The sequence below is a fragment of the Urocampus carinirostris genome, chromosome 17 (genome assembly GCF_059441175.1).
Source record: "Urocampus carinirostris isolate Australia breed hairy pipefish chromosome 17, RoL_Ucar_1.0, whole genome shotgun sequence".
NCBI lineage: Eukaryota > Metazoa > Chordata > Actinopteri > Syngnathiformes > Syngnathidae > Urocampus > Urocampus carinirostris.
This window is the reverse complement of record NC_142365.1, coordinates 27,331,755-27,353,517: the sequence shown is the minus strand read 5'-3', so window position 1 is coordinate 27,353,517 and position 21,763 is coordinate 27,331,755. Positions and strand designations below refer to the sequence as shown.

Sequence of the window (21,763 nt, the reverse complement as noted above, 5' to 3'; positions counted from 1 at the left end):
CTTGAAATAGTGCAGTGTTTCACAACAAGTCTGCTTCAAAATGATGCGGAGACTGCACTCTGGTAGCTTCACTTTGCCATTGCAATTGCTCTTCCCTCGTGATTAACGGCACCTGGCATTAATGTGCATTATCTTACAAAGCGTCATCTCCCCCTATGGGTCCTGCCTAAGATGACAAGTTCATGCTACACCTAAACTGGTCACTATGAAATCTGTATTAGTGCAAGGATTATGTATCAATTATGGACATTTATTATGAGCAATGCAAACATTAAGGTAGTGTTTCCCTGCAACTGCAAATGTAAGCTACATATTGTGTCATTTTTTTACCCAACACCTAGGGGGTAAAAATGATTCACACAAGAACGTGTTGAGATCCACAAATATAATTACAATTTACTCAGGATTAAAAAAATCATGTCTTGAGTATGTGCCCGCGCAAGATTAAAAATGGCATATGTAAATCTGCTGATATATTTATGTATATGCAAATTACATGAGTTATACCAGATTTTTTTTCTTTTAATGGTACTGGAGAAATGGGAAATTTGGTTTTAAAAGTCCTTACAAATTGCTTAAATTTGGCCACGAAAAAGTGTAAATCTCTTGTAAACTGAATGGAGAGAAAGGCGTTGTGAAAGAGTTCAGCCAATATCATATCACCATCTTCCTGATACGTGCGCAAACAATAGCAGACACAAATCTTAAAGACGTGACTCGTAGTCATACAGATAAACATCGCAGTTTCAATTTTGTAAATTTGTAGGCATGCGAAATAATTTGTTGTGGATGTTTTTTGGGAAAATGCTGTAATGAGGGGCCATGTAAACATCCTTTTCCATGTTATTAGATGGAATCATCGTGAGGTAGGGGCACCTAACGCCGTCTATTGTACTGTTGCGACAAAGTTCGTAAAGGTCCATTAGCAACAAACTGAATGGGATCCTCAAAGTTGGGGTGCAGGTGTCCTTAAAGGGACAGAGTAATAATTATTGTCTCCTAGTGATACAAAAAAAAAACCTTCAGTAAAAAAAAACATTAATTTCAATATTAGGCAAAATAAACCATTGTTATTTAAAAAAATAAAAAAAAACATCATAGGGTGAGAAATGTGTATTTCTTTTACACACTGGGATCCTAACTTAGGTCACTGCCATATTTGTCTGGCATCCTGCCCCCGCACTGTGCTTTGTGGCACTGGGCCTTGCTCGCACCAGACAACACAGTGCCATCTAGTGGTCAAATATTACTCATTGGCTCTTTAAAAATTTGAATTGTAAAATCTTTCCTCTATTAAGTATGTGTTAACAATGCCTAACTGAGTTCAAAGAGCCCTTATGCTTTATTCTCCACTGCGCCTATCTGCCAGAGTGCTGGAGAGGGACGTCATGCTTATCCTCCAAGTTTTTTTTCTATTTGTTACTGTTGCATGGAAATGGTGAAAGTGAGAAGAGTTCATCAAGGACAGTCCAAATGCCAACCCAAACCTCAAGAAAGGTGAAAAAAGCAGTTGGTCAAGTGCATCTAAGAAATGCAAATACTTCCACGCGTATCATAAACTAGCTGGCAGAGGCTGCAATGATGACACAAGCCAGGCGAGGGCAGCCACGAGTAAAAAGGTTTTAAATTCCGTACAAGGTCTTTTAACTACTCATTATAAATTGTATAAAGGGCCATCAACTGTAAACCTAACACAAATTTAGATACTTTATGAAGGGACTTAAAGACTCTGCTTGTGTTCAGAAGCCGGCTCCAGCACAGATGACACTAGCAGGCAAGTGTCTGAGCCCCCCTCAGGTCAGTCCAAGTCCACTCCGTCGGGTCCCTCGGCTGCCTCGTCCCTTCACCACAACGCGGAGAACCATGCAGGTAAGCGTCGCAACTTCCTCCTCCTCCCAGACTGCCACTGGGCCCACCCCGGTTTCCAGACCGCCCACCGTCCTCGCAGCCTGCTTTTGTTGTATCAAGTATGAGTTTTTTGAGTCTCAACCCCCCTCACTGTAGTGTTGAAACTCCCACGCCTCCTCCTGACCCAATTCTGTAGAGCTTTTCCCCACTAGAAACTTCCACTAGAAAAATTGATTTCCCAACACAACTATCCACTCTAACACAAGCTGCTCTAAGACTACACACCCAAGGCAACATTTGTGCTGTCACTCTCTTTAAATGGAAAAGAAAACGAGAGTCCACACAAATGAGTACTTTGGGTTCAACCCACCCACTTTTTTAGTTTATTCTTTTCTTATTATTTCTTGGTTCTTGACTGTGCTTTGCTTAAGTTTCTTTTCTTTCGCAAATGACCACTTCAGGAGACAAAATGGAGGTAAGCTCACGTGACCACCAATCCAAGCGCTCCACACGAACATAAAAATGTCAAATACACGCCCAGGCTTGTGACAGAATGTGTAATTCCTAAACCATATAAGTAAAAATCAGTAAAAAAAAAAAACAATGCACCTATGTTGTTTAAACTGCACAAAAAAACTCTTCTGCATTTGTTTTTGCATTTTGCAGATTCTGAATCCTTGTCACCTAACGTGGCACCGCAGAACATGCGAAAACCACCTGAAGGTAATTAATACAAAAAAATCTTGTTGACCATTATCTTGTTCAGAATTTTTACTAATATTTGGCACTGTTTTGCCATCGTCCCATAAATCATTTAATGCCAAACGTTTCTCTGAAATGGCCAGACAATTTTTGCGCTTTTGACCCATTTTTGAAGGCCTACAGAAAATTTTGTTCTGTAGCTATATAGAAATAGGGCATATGAAAAGTAAACTATTTTAATGAAGGTTGAAGCTATGTTTCTAGCTTTTACCATTGTCAAGTCAAGTCATGTTTATTTGTATAACCCTTAATCACAAAGAATCTCAAAGGGCTGCACAGACCACAGATTATTGCAAACCACAGACTATTATGACACCATCCCCTGACGTAAAACCTACATGAGGGCAAATAATACACAGCTATTATCGACATAAAATATAGGCTATTCATATGTTATAGAATAGAAGTGTGTTTTAAGCTTAGATTTAAGCATTTCCACTGAGGTTGCAGATCGAATCTCAGGGGGAAGAGCATTCCACAGCACCGGGGCCTCAATGGAGAACACTCTCGAACCTGCGGATCTCTTTTTGGCTCTTGGGATAACTAGTAGACCAGAATTTTCAGAGCGAAGGCTCCAGACCGGAACAGAGGGGGAATTAAATCTGAAAGATATGAGGGAGCAAGTCCATGCATGATTTGGTATACTACCAATAGAACCTTAAAATCACATCTTAGGCGAACAGGGAGCCAATACAGGTTAGCTAAAATTGGGGTAATGTGATCAAACTTTCTTGTCTTAGTTAAAAGCCTCGCTGCAGACTTCCGGTGGCGCAATGAGGTAGACGGCAGCAAGGAAAGTAGCTCTGACAAAAATCACTAAAGAGTAATGTAATACTTACTTGGAGAAAGACAGAAAAGGTATAAATTGTGACTCATATTAAAGACAAATTATTCAACAAAACATGGTCAAGAAGGGGAAACTTGTCGAGGAAAAGGGCGCTAAGGAGAAAAAGATCGAGGGAGCAAAAGGAATGGCATCGGTCGACGAGGGACGTGACTCGGCCATCCTCCACGAAATCCGTAAATTACGGCAAGAACACACAGAAGCAGCAAGGGAAAGCAAGACTGCGATGACAAGACTGGAAAAGAGCATCGAAGAACTTCTGGAGCGCACTGTGTTGCTGGAGCGGAGGGTGGAAAGCATGGAGGAGCTACATGCTAACACGGAAGAGCGAACGTCAAAACTAGAGCAATTAACAGTCTCCTTGCTCCAACAAACCACCAAACTAGCAACAAAGTGTGAGGACTTGGAGTCGAGATCACGGCGGAATAACATTAGGATACATGGGATTCCCGAGGGTGCCGAGAGAAAAGACACAATCGGCTTCATAACAAACTTTATTAAATCGAACATTCCGACAACCGAACATATGGATGTGCGCATTGAGAGGGCACACCGCTCACTGGGGAACAAGTTTCAAGGTAAAGCACTGCCACGGGCAATTATCGTACGTTTCACCGACTACATAGTGAAAGAATCCGTAATGAAAGAAGCATGGAAGCAGAAGACAACGTACGAAGGCAAGACCGTTTACTTCAACCAAGATTACACCACAGAAATCCAAAAAAAGAGGAAACAAGTAAGGGACGTTATCAAAAAGTTAAAGGAAAAGAACGTAAAGGCACAATCACCATATCCCGCCCAGCTGAAGATGTTTTTGGACTCAGGAATAAGAACATTCTCTACACTGATGGAGGCAGCAACATTGCTAAAAGAAATGGGGATCGAAGTGGAAGAGGACAACACGGAGACACTGCAAAAGATGTTGTCAAAGAACATTTGGACCACAGTGACCGGAATCGAGAGGAAGACAAGGGAACACCCCCATCATAGAAGGTGACTTACAAGCTCCTATGGAGCAAAACGAAGCCATATTCGGATTTGGGGAGAAAGAGTAAGGACCATATATGCCCTTTCTATTATAAATTCAATAAGTTAGAAGTAAGTAAAATAACAAGTAAAATTGTTATCTTTAAATTAAAACAATGTATGTATATATATTGGCATAGAGCTACTTTAAAATATTTAGTTAGTTATAACTATGGACGACGGTACAAAAGTTGTTCACGCACTGAGTGCATATTTCCAGGAGGGTAGCCACAACTCTCCAATTGGACTCTTGGAAGACATGGGTTTTTGTTTTTTGGGTGTGTTTTTTTCTTTTTGGTGGGAAATTATGTGTGCTTGTCAATATGTTTGTTAGTAATTTGGTTTGTTTTGTCAATGGAGGTGTTAGTAATTAATGTAGTGTTTCTGTATGCTTCAAAAATCAGTGAGACTCAATACAAAGCATGAGCAATCTAAATATTGTTTCATATAATGTACATGGGCTAAACCACCCCATCAAGAGAAAAAAGATATTGAATCAACTCAAGACATTGCAGAGCTCAATAGCCTTATTACAAGAGACACATTTGACCGAGATTGAACATAAGAAGCTAAAAAGAGAATGGGTGAACCAGGTGTTCTACGCATCCTATGGTAAAAGGAGGGGAGTAGCAATTTTACTTGGAAAAGGGGTGGCGTTTAAAGTCGGAAAAGAAGTGAAGGACAATCTGGGGCGATATATAATGATTATAGGGTCAATGGCCGGTTGGGAAATATCAATAATGAATGTTTATGCACCAGTTGAGGAAAAGGGGACTTTTTTTCAAGTATTAGCTAAAGTAATAACCAACTGTGCGAAGGGAATGTTACTTATAGGAGGTGACTTTAACACTGTACAGAATTGCAAAGTGGACAAGTATCCTTCAGTACATGGAACAAATACAAAGACGTCGAGGATGTTAAATAACATAACTAAAGAATTGGGATTGATAGATCCATGGAGAGAGAAGAATCCCCAAACTAAAGACTATACTTTCTATTCAAACCCGCATGGCAGCTACTCGAGAATTGATTACTTTTACATTTCAAGACAACATATGCATACAGTAGTAGAGTGTGGTATAGAGAATATTACTATAAGTGACCATTCTCCAATTACTTTGAAATTAAGTTTAGACAATGAACCCCATTTTAGGTATTGGAGGATGAATGTATCTCTCCTCTCAGATAAAAACGTAGTACAGGAAATAAAACGGTGTATAAAAGAATATTTCCAAATCAATGACAACAATGAGGTTTCTCCAACAATATTATGGGAAGGAGGGAAAGCTGTAATAAGGGGGAAATTAATAGAAATATCGTCCCGGCTGAAACGAATACGCTTAAAGAATCAGACGGAATTGGAGGATAAGATTAAGGAACTAGAAGAAGAACATAAAAAAACACCAAATGAATCCAGATTACAGGTATTAAAAACAACCAGAAGCAAATTAGATGAACTTTTGACAAATAAAGCAGAAGGGGCTCTGCGCTTTGTGAACCAGAGATACTATGAAATGGGCAATAGAGCCAGTCGACTGCTAGCCTTCCAACTTAAAAAGGCCCAAACAGATAGAATTATATCACAAATAAAACATCCTATCTCTAAACAATGTTTAGTAAAACCCAAAGGTATAGCAGAAGCATTTGCAGATTATTATAAAGAATTATACAAGGACTCAGAAAATGACTTAGATAAGTACACGGCACAAAACTTTTTAGGAAAACTACATTTACCAACACTAACAGGGGGGGATACATTAGAAATTATTCGCCCCATTACAAAACAGGAAATACAAGATACAATAAATAACTTAAAAATAAATAAATCACCAGGAACGGATGGATTCCCGGGGGTGTTCTACAAAAGCTTTAAGGAAGAATTAACACCAGTACTGCAGAAAGTATTTAACTATGCTCTAACAAAAGGAGATCCCCCCAAATCATGGTCGGAAGCCATCATAACAGTCCTGCACAAAGAAGGAAAAGACCCAATATTGTGTGAAAGCTATAGACCAGTTAGTTTACTTTGTAATGATCTAAAAATTCTTACAAGCATACTGGCAAAAAGAATGCAGAAATTTATAGCGAAATTAATTAGAAATGATCAAACAGGGTTTATTCCGGGAAGGCAGGGTGCAAACAATATTAGGAGGATACTAAACATAATTACGAGCACAAAATCTAAGACCCAACCCTCGATGTTACTGAGCTTGGATGCACAAAAAGCTTTCGATAGGGTGAAATGGAGCTTCTTACATCAATCACTTATAGCTTTTGGCTTCCCTCCAATATTTGTTGAATGGGTGAAAATAATCTATAAAAAACCGAAATCTCGTCTTAGAGTAAATGGTCACTGTTCAGATTTCTTTGAAATCAAAAGAGGAGTCCGGCAAGGGGATTGCTTAAGCCCACTCTTGTTTGCAATAAGCATAGAACCACTCGCAGAATCAATTAGACAAAATGAGCAAATAAGGGGGATATTGGATGAAGGAGGAACAGAACATAAAATATCATTGTTTGCAGACGACCTGTTGGTAATGCTGAAGGAACCTTCGTTATCAATACCACCACTGTTGGAGAGCCTTAAAATATATGGAGAAGTAGCTGGGTATTCAAATAATGAGAGCAAATCAATAGCAATGATGATATCAGGAAAATGTCCAACAGATGTGATTGAAAGGTTTGATTTTAAATGGACAAATAAAGGGTTTAAATATTTGGGGGTGACCATTACACCACATTCCACACAGCTGTTTGATGCAAATTATGGAATGTTGATAAAAGAAATAAGGAAAGATTTGGAAAAATGGGAAATTTTGCCCTTAAGTCTTATCGGCAGGATAGAAACATTCAGAATGAATATATTACCAAGACTATTATTTCTGTTTCAATCCCTTCCAATTCTGATCCCGGCATCCACATTTAAAATGTTAAATAAGTTAATAGCAAAATTCCTTTGGCAAAACAAGAAACCTAGAATAAAATACAAAACCCTGTTAGCTCCTAAAGAAAAGGGGGGCCTAGACCTACCCAATATTAAATATTACTATTGGGCAGCTCAAATTAAAGCACTCATCTTGTGGATTACTACAGACAAAGATGCGATATGGGTGGACATGGAGCAACGATCTTGTCCAAATATGCTGGTGGAATCGTTACCATACATATCAGTCACGAGGTGGAAGAAATTAAAAATCCAGAATGAATGGATTAAGGGAACTATTAAAACTTGGTCAACAATACAAAAAAAAAAAAAAAATATCAAGATCTGTGAATAGGGCTACCAAAATAGCGAAAAATCCAGACTTTAAACCTGGGGGTATGGAGGTAGGGTTTCAAAAATGGGCCCAAAAAGGACTGATGTTGATTACCCAAGTATTGGAAGCACAGGCAATGAAATCATTCGAACAACTCCAACAAGAGTTTGACCTACCCAGAAATGATTTTTACAAATATTTGCAACTAAGGCATTACCTCCAGAAACATGAGGAATGGGGGAAAATATGTAAGGAGCCAACTAAGGTAGAGGAATTATTAATATCGTATACAAAAGGACAATCAATAAAGGGGGTTATATCAAAACTATATAAAGCCCTGAGAATGGATCTCAGTAATGAGGACATGGCAGTTAAGGAAAAATGGGAACAAGAAACTAATGTAGCGATAAAAGACAACGAATGGGAAAAAACATTGAAAGAGGGACACAAAATAACCAACAGCCCGACATGGAGGGAGTTTGAATGGAAAGTAAAAATGCGATTCTTCTATACACCCTCTATCACTTCAAAATATAAAAATACCTCAAATCTATGCTGGCGTAACTGTGGGGGGGTCGGTGACTTTACGCATATTTTCTGGAATTGCCCTGTAATATTAAATTTTTGGAGAAGTATCCAGAGAGAAATAAAATTAATCACGGGCTGGGAGTTGCGGTTGGACCCAAAGGCTTACGTAATAGGAATTTTGCCAGAAGAATTACTATCTGGTCAACAGAAATATATACTAAGGGTAATGCTTCTGGTAGCAAAGAAAATGATCACAGTGTCCTGGCTGAAACCACAACCTCCTGACATAAAACAATGGAGAGACAAATTAAAGCAAATGTACATTATGGAAAAAATCACTGCAAGACTTCAACTGAAACTTGACCAATTTGAGAAAAGATGGAAGCCTATCACACAAATTTTACTTGATGTCTAAACACCTCCCCCTATTTATTATGTGCGTTGTTTTTTTTTTTTTTTTTTTTTTTTTTTTTTGGGTGTATATTTTGATTTATTATTTTATATATATGTATTTATATATATATATATATATATATATATATATATATATATTTCTTTTTGGATGGATGTATTGTATGAACGTTTATTCTTCCTTTCTATTAATAGTATTTTTTTCTTCTTTGTTGTTTCTTCTGTTATTTATGAGTGTGTCAAGTGTATATATTATGTGTTGATGTATGATGGAGGAATCAAACCTCTGTCAAAATTGGTGTGAGAAATAAAAAGTTAAAAAAAAAAGCCTCGCTGCAGCATTTTCTACCAGCTGAAGGCTCTTGATTTTGGACCGGGAGACCGGATAATAGTGCATTACAGTAATCGAGACGGGAGGTAACAAACGCGTGAATTATAATCCCGGCATCCGACTGAGACAGCATAGGGCGAATTTTAGCAATATTTTAGTAATATTCTTAACGTGTGTTTGAAAGGACAGATCGGGGTCAAATATAACACCTAAATTTTTGACTGAGTCACTCTGGGTGATATTAAATTTGTCAATGTTCAGAGCACTTTCGAGAACAAGTCTGCATTTAGATGGTCCAATAACTAACATTTCAGAGTTAAGGCGCAAGAAGTTGAGTGACATCCATTCTTTTATCTCAGTGAGGCGGGCCTCCTAATTTCCACAGTTTAGTCTGGCAGATTCCTTAAAAGAAGATATGGTTGAGTGTCATCTGCGTAGCAATGGAAACTGATATCATACTTGCGAATAATATCACTTAATGGAAGCATGTAAATGCTGAAAAGAAGGGGGCCAAGTACTGAACCCTGCGGAACACCACAGGTAAGACTAAAGGGCTCGGATGTCATTTCTCCATATTTAACACAATGCGTCCTATCTGAGAGGTAGGATATGAACCATAAGAGGACGGTTCCTGACAGCCCAATCCATTTTTCCAACCGTTCTAGTAAGATATTATGGTCCACAGTGTCAAAGGCAGCACTAAGGTCCAGCAGCAGCAAGAGTGATGAAGCGCCGGAGTCCATTGCCAGTAGAAGATCATTGGTTACTTTAATCAGGGCTGTCTCAGTCGAGTGGTTAGCCCTGAATCCTGATTGCATGGATTCAAAAAGATTGTTCTCAGATATAAAATAATTCAGCTGCTGTACCACAACTTTTTCAAGTACTTTAGAAAGAAACGGTAGGTTTGACACAGGTCTATAATTACTTAATTAATTAATTATTAGCTTTCTTAATCAAGGCTGCGTCGTTTCAGTGTAGGTTTAATAACAGCTGACTTAAAAGCCGCTGGAACTACACCTGAAGAGAGTGATATGTTTATAATATTAAGAACTGAAGGTCCAAGGACCCCAAAAATACCTTTAATCAGCGAACCCGGAAGCGGGTCAAACAGGCAAGTAGTCGGTTTGGCCGTATTCACCACCGGGAAAAAATCCCTGGACGGCCACCAATGTCACGCATCTATAGATTTCAGACCTTTTAATATATGATCTATTAACATTGTCTAAGAAACAACAGTAGAACATTTCTAAGTTATTTTGAAAATTGTTTCAAGAAAACGTTTTTTGAAAGAATGTATTTTAAGCTTAACTTACACTGCATTTTATTGCATTTGTGATACCACCAACATCTAAACAATGCTTTTCATAAACATAAGGGAAGTTACGCTTGCAAAATAACATTTAATTGCAAGAACACTGAACCTATGCATAAAAGATGCATGAAATTAGCAAGAATTTTTTTTCCGGTGACGTGATCACACAATTTCAGTCGCAATGGGGATCGATGACCTGACGTTGACGATAGGATTTGGTCATCTATTTTGGAAAGGAAAATAAACTTTTCAAAATGTATTTATACGTTATGGTTTTGAAGGAGTTAATATCATTCCTCAAAAGTAGGAATGCACGATAATGATCAGGTTATCGAACTGATGTTACAGAAATAAAGATTTCAAATTGGTTAAGTAGGATCCGAAAATATAGGTAAAATATTAAAAAATATAAAAGGGGAGACTAATAACACTCAAAATTTCCTAACTTTTTTTATGATTCCTTTATTTATTCAGCTGGCAGCCTGGTGGAGGACATTGGTGAAATGATTCTCCAGCTACGCAGACAAGTAGAGAATTTATTCAACACCAAATACGGTGAGTTCACAGCAGAAGCCAAGTTTTTTTTTAAATAGCAAAGGCAGTTTAGCTTTAGCTTTATCGTTTCTTAGCTGAGGCCTTGGGACTCCCCGAGCCTGCCAAAGTGCCATACTCCAAGTTCCAGATGTACCCCGAGGACCTTTTCGTCACCGGGCTGCCTGAAGGCATTGCCCTGAGGCGGCCCAACTGCTTTGGTGCGGCCAAGTTGCGCAAGATCTTGGCTGCTGGCAGCCACATCCAGTTTATCATCAAAACGTGAGCAGGAAGCGGACACTATCTGGTCTCGTGTTACAGAATTACAATTTCCCGCTTTGTTGTGTCTGCAGGCCCAAGCTGCTGAGCGAGTTAGTTAAACAAGAGACACCTTCTGCTTGTGAGACAGGTAAGTCTTAGGCTAGAAATGCAAACAACTGAATTGACGTTTAGGGTTTTTCCTTTTTAATGTTTTTCCATATAGAGTTGGACAGCAAGGATGCCACGCTGCACACGGAGGACACTGCTTTGTTATCCAAAAGACCCGCTTTCTCAGGTACGTCAGGCAATACTCCAATTGGAAATTATATTTAGAGAAATCAGAATTACCCGTTTACATGCCTAGAGACAAGCAAATAACCTCGTATATATCGTGTTTGCGAGCATTCCCATTACAAAGGTCTAAAGTGAGAATGATGTCTATACGCAAATAGACGTCTTCACATTTAACTTTTGGCATTGACTAAAGGAGGATTTCCTTCAGTTCACTCACGATGATCAACAAAGTAACGTGCTTGTTTGCTCCATTGATGTGTAGTTTATTCAGGAGACCAATGTATAATTTAAAAAATAATCGATTGATGAATTTAATTGATGAGTCGAACTTTAATACTTGTTCTATAACTTTGGTGCTTGGTCGCCAAATTGCTCTAGTTTGCGTGGTAGAGAGAAAAGGGCGATCTGCTCTTTTCCACAACCCATGTGCTCTAAAAACGAAACACCACGATGACTTCTTTGACTAGTTTCCTTTTCATCTTCGAGGAAAATGATAAGCGAATGCAATTTGATACATTATAGCGGCAACCACCAATCACAACAACACTGGCGCTGTCAAATTTTCATTGTCTTTTAGGGCAGTAGTAAACTTGTGCTGTCATGAATTCATTAATTTATGGAAGATGAACACTTCTCAAAGAATACTCAAAATTGTAACACCTTACAGGATTTCAACAGCATGTCGTAAAAGTTGTTGCTTTTGGTGTGAGGGAAAATAAAATGAAGATGTTTCTGAGAAATCAACCAATAACCAGGAGGCTTTTTTTAATGCGTAAATCATGTATTATTTTGTACTTTGTAGTAGAAGTCCTGAGGACCGTGCATCAAAAAAAAAAATCCCAAATGGAGGAACTGCGTGCGCTTAGATTATTCGATTGCGTAGACATATACGAGTATGCAGAAAATAAAAGGACTATAGCATAGGTTAATAACCCAAAATATTGAAAGTGCCATAACATACCCAAAAACTAAAACGTCTGGAGCCGCAAAAAATGAAAAGCCTTACAGAAAAACTATTTTTAAATTAAAATAAAAGGGAGATTCAAACATAAAAGTAAGTCAAACGAGCCACATGGGGTTCTAGAGCCGCTGGTTGCTGACACTACCGTGCATAATAACCAATTAACCAAAAGCGAGTGAGAGCACAAAAAAGCGTACAAGCGATCACACCACGGCGTTGGCAAGCTTTCATGTAATTAGGTGTCTTAGTTTTTTTTATTATCTAAGCATCGATATATATTATTATTATTATTTTTTTTTTTAATACAAGTTTATGAGGTGCTGGCGGTGATCAATTAAATCATAGCAAATACCAGAGACTTCCTATAGTATGGGAATCACCAAACAGAGATCCTCTTCCACCCTCCAGAGTGCCTGGAGTCCAAACTGTCCAGGATCGACTTAGCCAACACATTGCGGGAACAGGTCCAGGACCTCTTCAACAGGAAGTACGGCGAGGCGCTGGGGATCAAGTACCCGGTACAAGTGCCTTACAAACGCATTAAGAACAACCCGGACTCGGTCATCATTGAGGGGCTCCCGCCCGGGATCCCGTTCCGGAAGCCTTGCACCTTCGGCTCGCAGAACTTAGAGCGCATCCTGGCCGTGGCGGATAAAATCAACTTCACCATCACAAGGTGAACGCCAAGTGTTATGGGTATTACATGTCAACTTTGCCTGACTATGACCGACTATCCTTTGATTTCCAGACCATTCCAGGGCCTCATTCCAAAACCTGGTTAGTGCCGCACTCGCAGTTATACTTTCATAAAGAAAATTAAAGAAAGAAAAATAACACTTTTAAATACTCCCTAGCACCTCGCCGGGTCACTTTACTCAAGAAGGCATATGCTTCAATAAATGGTAAGTAGACACTAACTCAGGGATGGGCAAACTATAGCCCCAGTGCTACATGCCCGTCAGGCTTTTTAATTCGGACCACCAAACAAAAATGGTTAAAATAAAATGAGATTATTATTGTAACGAAAGTACTACTAATAGGAAAAAACATATCATCTGCCCGCTTTGTTCTCATTGTCCATTTGTGTGTGCACTACAAAAATACTTTATCGAAATACTACAAAATTAAATAGCAAATTTAGTGCTCAAAAACAGACTTAATATATTACTTTGCTTTAATTCTGCAAAGAAAAGGAAAATACTACAGGAATTCTACTACAATGCTACGACAAAAATCTTTTGACAGAATAACTATAAAAACAATACAAAACTAAATATCAAATTTTGTGCTCGAAAACAGGGACCTAATATATTACATAAATCTAATTCTGAGAAAAAACATGACAGAATACTACTTTAGTAGTATTCTTAGAGTTTAATTTTGTATTATAGTATCACAAAAGAAATGCTTCAGAATCCTAAAACAGAAAAACTACAAAAAATAAACAACTAACAAAATATACAAAAATTCTACATAATACCTAAAAAAAATACTTTCTAAATTCAACTACAGTAACAATTTAAAAATACTTCTATAGAAATACAACAAAAATAATACTGCAGAAATACTACTACAGTAGTATTATAATACAAAACAAAAAAATTCTACTAAGGAAAACTACAAAAATCCTAATACAGAAAAACTTTAAAAATCATACTAGAGAAATACTACAAAATTACTACCGAGATCCTACTAAAAAACACCTCAAAACAGCTTATTATTTTGCTGTAGTTATGTGTTTTAATAAATATCTATTTCATCAAGTTAGTTTTCAAACAAATATCAAATTAAATTTCCTCCTGGTATGGCTCCTCTAACAAACATTTTAACCCAATGCGGGACTTGAAACGTTGGCCCACCCCTGTGCTAACTGCTTGGTAGCATAGCTTAGCTTATGAATAAATGCAATTTATAATCCGTTAGACGAAGAAGACGTCAACCAAGTGGGTAATAAGGTGATTCTACGCGAGCAAGTAAAGGAACTTTTCAATAAGAAATACGGTAATAAAATAAAAAACAGCATCATCCTGCATATTGTTAGCATGGTTGGCCTAAAGTTGCCACGTCTTCAGGCGAGGCTCTGGGGCTGGACTGCGCCCTGGCTGTGCCGTACAAGTTAATTCGCGGCAGTCCGGAATGCGTCGAGGTGGACGGTCTGCCAGAAGACGTTCCCTTCCGGAACCCGAGTTCCTACGATGCCACCTGCCTGGAGAGAATCCTTCACGCCAAAGACAAAATCAGCTTCAGCGTCAAGAGCCAGCTAGAGTGAGTGCAACGAGTAAGCAGCGTTAGCCTGCAACCGGGGAGGGGAGAGCGATATACATGTGTACCCTGAAATTACAGACTACGATTCTCTACTTTTTTTCTACAATTCAAATGTCGCGGTTTACATGACGATGCGGCTTATTATATTTTTGCAAGGAAGACGGGTCGCGAAGGTGTCTGTAGTGTCTTCATGCAGATCTGCCCAGCTGCAGTGCCGTATGGGCCCCACTACGTCGCAGAAGCTGACTAAAAGACCCATTCAATCACTACACCCTGTACACATGCTGAGCCATGCGACTGATTTTAAGGTCTCCCATCCCTTGCACACATGACAAATCTTTAGAGGAGGCCAAATATTGCTTGTATGTCATAATAAAAATATTATACATGCCGACACCGGTTACTGACTAAATAGGGGTACACGATAATCATCGGACTGACTGGGTTTGTTCCGGGGTCTTGAAATCTTTGAAATTGCTTAAATTTACATGTTGTGTATCCTATGTTAATGATAATTAATATTGACTACTGCACTAATTGATTGAGATTGACAGCTTCAAATAAAGTCCGCGAACAAATGGGCGTGAATAAGTTTGTTTATATAGCTGTTTAAGCCTGTGGCTTAAAATCTGATGCGTCTTGTACAAAAAAAAAGTTGAGTCTTTCTCAAATTTGCGCCTACGGCTTTCAACCAGGTACTCTCTGTAGTCTAAGAGATAGGTAGATCTTCCATTTTGTTCTTGCCCCTTAAAATTGAGAAATTCTACCAATGCTAATGGTTGGCATGCTTTAGATTTTTTTGTATAATTCATTTTAATTGACCCAAATGCTGATGAGGTAGATGCTTCTAGCATGTAGCATTTGAATTGGTTTAGTGTTCTGCTGGTTCGAGAGCGTTCTCCATCCCGGCACCGGTGCTGTGGAATGCTCTTCCCCCTGAGATCCGATCTGCAACCTCAGTGGAAATGTTTAAATCTAAGCTTAAAACTCACTTCTACTCTATAGCATACGAATAACCTACTCTTCTCGTCGGCTCCAGGGCAGGGGAATGTATAATAATATTCTGAAAAATAGTCTGTGTAATATAGTATAATAATCTGTGAAGCCCTTTGAGACTCTTTGTGATTTAGGGCTATACAAATAAAATTAACTTGACTTGAACATTTTTTTCCCCAAAACACAAAATAATACAGTGTCCCTTTAAAAAGTCTGTCCAGATGATGTGAGTGCAAACAATCTAATACACAGCCGATTCTAGCAGTTAGCTAATTAAAACTTTGTCACCTTTTTGAGCAGTACATAATAAAAAGTGATATTTAGTAGTTAGGTGCTATTATGAATGACATTGTACAAGAGTCTTAACATGAATCAGTTTTACGAGACACTTTAAGGTAATTTAGTATTAAAATGGATTCCATGCTAACAGGCTAACGGTGGCTTTATTGTCTCTCACAGGCCTTTTACAGAACTGTGTAGTCAGCCTTGCAACACAGGTATGCATATGAAAGTTTTTTTCCTTGATGTTTCTGTGACAATTTAGCCCCTAATCTGGCAAACTGTTTTTATCTTCGTTAACATTAGCGCCTGAAGCATCAACCAGTCGACGGAAGCGGAAGAGAGTCCTGGAGACTCAGCGAGGCTCCATCCCTCCCTCTACAGACCTGGCCTTGTCGGCCAATCAAATTCCAGTCATGGTACGCAACACATAAACTGAGAATTTTTCTTTATCCTAGTTTAACACTAGCAACGGTAGCTAGCTAATGTAGCAGTACACATCGCTCTAGTAATATATTAGAGAGCTACGTAGCACAAGAACTAACACATCTGCACCCACGATTAGCATTCAAACAGGTAAAATCGCTTTAATCCTAGCTTACAGTGGCTAGGTAGCGCAATATGACAATTCAGCAATCAGTCTGTTGTTGGTTAGCATAGTGGTTATGCTAACCAACAACAGACTGACTAGCTAGCATACATAGCAGTCCTTGTGGCTCCTGTTAAATATTTGAGAGCTCTATTGCATCTGCACTCAAGCTTAGTCCTGGAATATCACTTAGCGCAATATGCTAATCTAGCGATCAGTATATTGTTGGTTAACATAGTCAGCTTTCTTTGCTTTAAACACTAGCAGTGATAGATTACTTATACCAAGCAGTTACCAGTTAGCTAGCTAACATAGAATTCTACATTGCTCCACTTAAATATTCGAGAGCTATGAGCATAAGAAGCTAACACATCCACACTCAAGGTTGGTTAGATAAAATCACCTAGCACAACATGCTAATCCAGTCATCAGTAAATGGTTGGTTAATGTAGTGGTCTAACTTTGTTCTAAACAATAGCATTAATAGCGTAGTTATGCTGAGCAGTTACTGCCAGGCTAGCCAGCATAATAGTCCACATTGCTCCAGTTAAATTTAAGGGATAAACAGTGATCCCTTGGTTATCGCGGTTAATGGGGACCAAAACCACCCGCGAAAAGTGAAAATCCGTGAAGTAGCGACGCCCCTTCCAAAATGCTTAAGAAAAATATTAAAAAGATAATATTTTTTTTAATTTTATTTTATTATTATTATTTTTTAGACCCGCGAAGCTCTGAACCCGCGAACGTCGAACCGCAAAGTAGCGAACTTCCACTGTATAGATCAGGAAGCTAACACATCTGCACTTAAGCTGGCAAGTTAGGCAGGTAAAATCACTTTATCCTAGCTTGAAGAGCCTAATCATGCTAAAATCTCTTAGCCAGCTAATATAGTGGTTTGTTTTTGTTAGAAACACTGACTGTAATATCTTAGTTACTAGTAATGCGAAACGGTTACTGACTAACTAGCTAAAGTAGCAATCCACATTGGCCCAGTTTGATATGTGAAAGTTATGCAGCATAGGAAGCTAACACATCTGCACTCAAACTTGGAAGCCAGGCAGGTAAAATACCTTTAGCTTAGTTCACAGTGGCTAGCAAGCGCAATATGCTAATCTAGCAATTAGTAAGTACTTGGCTAACTCAATGGTCTTAGTTCTGAACAGAAGCAGTGGTAGCTTTTTTATGCTAAACAGTATTTGGCTATCTAGCTAATGTAGCAGTCTACATTAAATCCGGTTAAATATTTGAGAGATGAGTTGCCCAAAAGTTAACACATTTGCACTCAAGTTTAACGGCAAGGTGGGTATTGTGCTAACGTGGTGGTCTATCTTTGCTTAAAAAAGCATAAAAGTCCACATAAATATTTGAGAGCTATGTCACACAAGGAGCTAACACATGCATTCAAGGTTAGCAGTCAGGCACATAAAATCATTTTATCTTGGCTTACTGTGGCTTGATAGCGCAATATGCTAATACAGCAATCAGTAAGTAGTTAACCAAGATAGCAGTCTCTTATGCTAAGCAGTTACTGACTAGGTAGCTAAATTGGAAGTCCATGTTACTCCAGTTACATATTTGAGAGCTATGTAGCATAGGAAGCTTACTCTGCTTTGTCAGGTTCAACTCACCTTGCGCAATATGCTAATCTTGTCATCAGTAAATAGTTCATTAAGGTAGTGGTGCAACTAAACACGAGCAATGCTATCTTAAATATGCTGAGTTGTTAGTAGCTTGCCAGCCAGCATAGCAGTCTACATCGTTCCAGCTAAAATTGAGAGCCATGTAGCACAGGAAGCTAACACATCTGCATTCACGCTTGGAAGCCAGGCAGGTAAAATCCTTTTAGCACTGTTTAGCAACTGTAAGCGGTGTTAATCAAGCAAACAGTATGTAGTTGTCTAACACCGTAGTCTAAATTTGTTCTGAACACTAGTGGTAGCTTAGACATGCTAAGCAGTTACTAGTTAGCTAGCTCATGTAGCAGTCCACATTGCTCCAGTTAAACGAGAGCAATGTAGTCGAGGAAGCTAACACATCTGCACTCAGTCAGGCAGGTAAAATCACTTTAGCTTAGCCTACAGTGACAAGATCCAATATGCTAATCCGGCATTCATTAAGTAGTTGACTTATATAGTGGTGTCTCAGTTATGATAAACAGTTACTGGCCATTTAGCTATCTAACATCATGGTCCACATTGATCAGGTTAAAAATCTGAGAGCTATGTAGCACAGGGAGCTAACACGTCTACACTCAAGCTTAGTAGTAAGGCAGGTATTATCACTTTATCCTAGCTTACAGTGGCTAGCTAGCACACTTTGCTTATCTAGCAAATTGCAAGTGTTTAATCAGAGGTCTAGCTTTGTTCTAGCAATGTTAACCTAGTTATACTCAGCAGTTACTGGCTAGCTAGCATAGCAGTCCACATTGGTCCAGCTTAATTTGAGAGCTATGTAGCACATCTGCCCTCACGCTAGTCAAGTAAAATCCCTTTAGCACATTGACTAGATAGAACAATAATGTTAAACATTGCTATTCCAGCAATAATATAAGTAGTTAGCTAACATAGCAAGTTTATTTTGCTCTAACTAGCAACTCATCTAGTGATGATACATGACTGACACTTCCGCCACTTTGTTTCTTCAGCAGTGGCCGATGTACATGGTGGACTACAGCGGAGTCAACATGCAAGTACCAGGAAAAGTCCACCAATAAAAAGAGTTGTAGCCCAGGAATGGGCGTGGCCAACAATCATGACAACAAAGATTAGCATTTTGTTTTTGCTAACATTAGCACTAGGAAAAAAAAACTTGTGTGTGTGTGTGTGAGAGAGAGAGAGTATTATCTATGCTGTTATTACTGACTTTTAAGTCAGTGACATGTGCTATTGTTAATACCTTTATTTTTTAAGTTATTCTATTTATTAAACCGTAACATCGCCGTGTGCCCGGATGCTAACTAACACATAACGGGGGTGCTATACTCTGGATTGACAGTTTAAAAAAAAAATTGTATTAAGCCAGTACATGAACCGAGCAAATTAGCAAGTCCAAGATAGTTTCTAGAGTCATTTACTCGCATACCCAAAAAGTTAACATAGATAACGAGAGCTATCTGAGAAATAAGTCATTCCAACTACCAGATTGGTAGGTAGGGGGTAGAGATGCTTACAATGTCTGTATTTCAGTCCAGGCAAATCAGTGGCTAGTTAACAAAACCAGTACGGCTGGACTCAAGCCACCCTAATAGCAGTGAGTTAGCATTGCTACTTCCTTTGTCTAACTATCGTAAAACAAATTTGATTTTAATCCATTCCATGGTGCTAGCTAGTAACATTTTGCAGATAACTAGCATAAGATGTGAACTGCTGCAAGATGTTAACGCAGCAGTTCACGTCTTTAAACCTATTGCTAGCAAGGGGGAAAGAGGTACTAACATTTCAGTCTACATTTTAATCTACCAAATAAGTGGCTAGCTAACAAACCAGTACAGCTAGACACAAGGAACCCAATTAGAAATGAATTACTATTGCTACTTCCTCTGCCCAACAGGCTTAAAACCAATTCGACAGGCTATAAATTCATGCCAGCCGACGGGTTGTTAGCTAGTAGCATTTAGCAGATGACTAGCATAAGATGTCAACGCAGAAGGTCACATTTTAATAGGACATTGTTTATTATTTAGTGCCTCCTGGTGGTGATTTGGTCACCTGTAGTTTGTTTTCCTTTTTGTTATTTATAGTATTCAGTTTTCAGTTGCACTACTCAATTCAATGGGGGTCTCAAACTCACAGCCCTCAAGATGACGGTTTAGAGTCCTCTCCTTAATATAAAAGCGTAATGGCAGTACTGCCCACGCAAGGTTGATGTGGATGCTAACGCCGTGCTAAACACTTTGGCAGAGCTCCAAATTCACATGCTAATATTTGAGACTGATGTACGTCCACACTGCAATACGATTGGATAGCTACTCCCTGGTTTGACAAATGGCAAGGACTAAGTTTCTTCAAATTAGCTGATTGGTTTATTTCTTGCAAACTAATAGCAAAATATTTAATTTTAATTGAAATGTGGAACAAGGAGCTGGCGAGGTAGTTGGAGGCAGGTTGCTGATGTTGAACTGAAGCTTAAAGGACATTAAATGCATCTTAAATGTTACTTATAGCTAGCTTGTTTTTGTCTTTACAAACCTGATGCAGCCACACTTACACCTAATATCCAGCGTCCCCCAAGTAAGTTTGAGACATTTTGCATTACAGTGACATCTAGTGGTCGAATATTACACAGTGTCCCTTCAAATTAGCTACGCTCGAAGCTAATGCCACAGATTAAAAATGTTGTTTCTGGTCAAGCAGCTCGCTCTAGTTTTTTCACTTAGACCGTAATTTCTGTGCCCCCCAGAGTAATCCAGTGTATGAGCGCCCCCCCCCCCCCCCTTCCCCCCCAAATGATCTGCAGATTGTTACAGCCTTTTATGTTAGCACATTTATTAAAAAGCCAGTTGAGCATTTATTCTGAATTCCGTTTTTTTAGCTACCTTATTTCTCCGCACTAGGAGAAAATACCAGTATAAAATTGATTTGTTGCCAGTGATGCCAAGTCACATTTAGCGTAAACATTCTATGGTGCAAGCTAGCTATTAGGGACTTAGCATAAATGCTCAAGGCTTTCTATATACTGTAATATTACCTGAGTAAAACAAACCATCTGAATGTATCGAGCAGGGTTTGTCCCTGACTTAACAGTAAAGAATGCTATGACGACTAACCCCCATGTAAACATGCTGTACCTTAATGCCAATTTGGCCTTTCAAAATAAAATGTGTTGCCTTCACGAGTTGCCAGAGTTGCTTACAGGGTTTGTAAGGGTGCTTGGAATCCTTTAAATGCCTGAATTTAAATGTTTAAAGTTTGAAAAGTGAATTTTGGTTGAAGTCGCTGTAGATGCTTGGAATCCTTGCCATGTTTCTCGGCAGTCTGACTTTGAGGTAAGATTTTAAGGCCCATCCCGAACCGAAAATCGGGTCGGGCCTAAAATGTCAATCATTACGTTTGGGTCGAGATTTTCTCTTGCCATTTATTTTTCAATTATCCACCTGTCATTGTTCTAGTTTCTTTTCCTTTGTGTTACACTGTGGATTTCATCGCCGACCCGCACTGTATCTCTCGTCACTGTGCTAAAAAAAAAACTCATTTCGAGTCTTCACAAATAATGTGAAAATTGGGATTTGTTTTGGGCCAAGACCCTCAAATCAAGATCAGGCTTGGGCTG

General features: G+C 38.8%; 1 protein-coding gene across 4 annotated transcripts in view; it reads left to right on the top strand.

Annotated features, from left to right (window-relative positions):
* Window positions 1–21,325, top strand: part of gtf2ird1 (GTF2I repeat domain containing 1) — a 38,981-nt gene extending 17,656 nt beyond the window's left edge. For 3 of the 4 annotated variants that reach the window (XM_088321506.1, XM_088321504.1, XM_088321503.1), the window contains 14 exons: window positions 1,744–1,869; window positions 2,515–2,571; window positions 10,794–10,874; window positions 10,949–11,132; window positions 11,204–11,259; window positions 11,335–11,406; window positions 12,775–13,042; window positions 13,115–13,143; window positions 13,221–13,268; window positions 14,290–14,367; window positions 14,439–14,631; window positions 16,087–16,124; window positions 16,213–16,325; window positions 19,140–21,325. In XM_088321506.1, the coding sequence (XP_088177632.1) occupies window positions 1,744–1,869; window positions 2,515–2,571; window positions 10,794–10,874; window positions 10,949–11,132; window positions 11,204–11,259; window positions 11,335–11,406; window positions 12,775–13,042; window positions 13,115–13,143; window positions 13,221–13,268; window positions 14,290–14,367; window positions 14,439–14,631; window positions 16,087–16,124; window positions 16,213–16,325; window positions 19,140–19,208 (1,412 nt within the window). In that variant the 3' untranslated portion in view covers window positions 19,209–21,325. The remainder of the gene's footprint in view (window positions 1–1,743; window positions 1,870–2,514; window positions 2,572–10,793; window positions 10,875–10,948; window positions 11,133–11,203; window positions 11,260–11,334; window positions 11,407–12,774; window positions 13,043–13,114; window positions 13,144–13,220; window positions 13,269–14,289; window positions 14,368–14,438; window positions 14,632–16,086; window positions 16,125–16,212; window positions 16,326–19,139) is intronic. The other variant, XM_088321505.1, reaches the window with a different exon arrangement.
* Window positions 21,326–21,763: the final 438 nt, after the last annotated feature.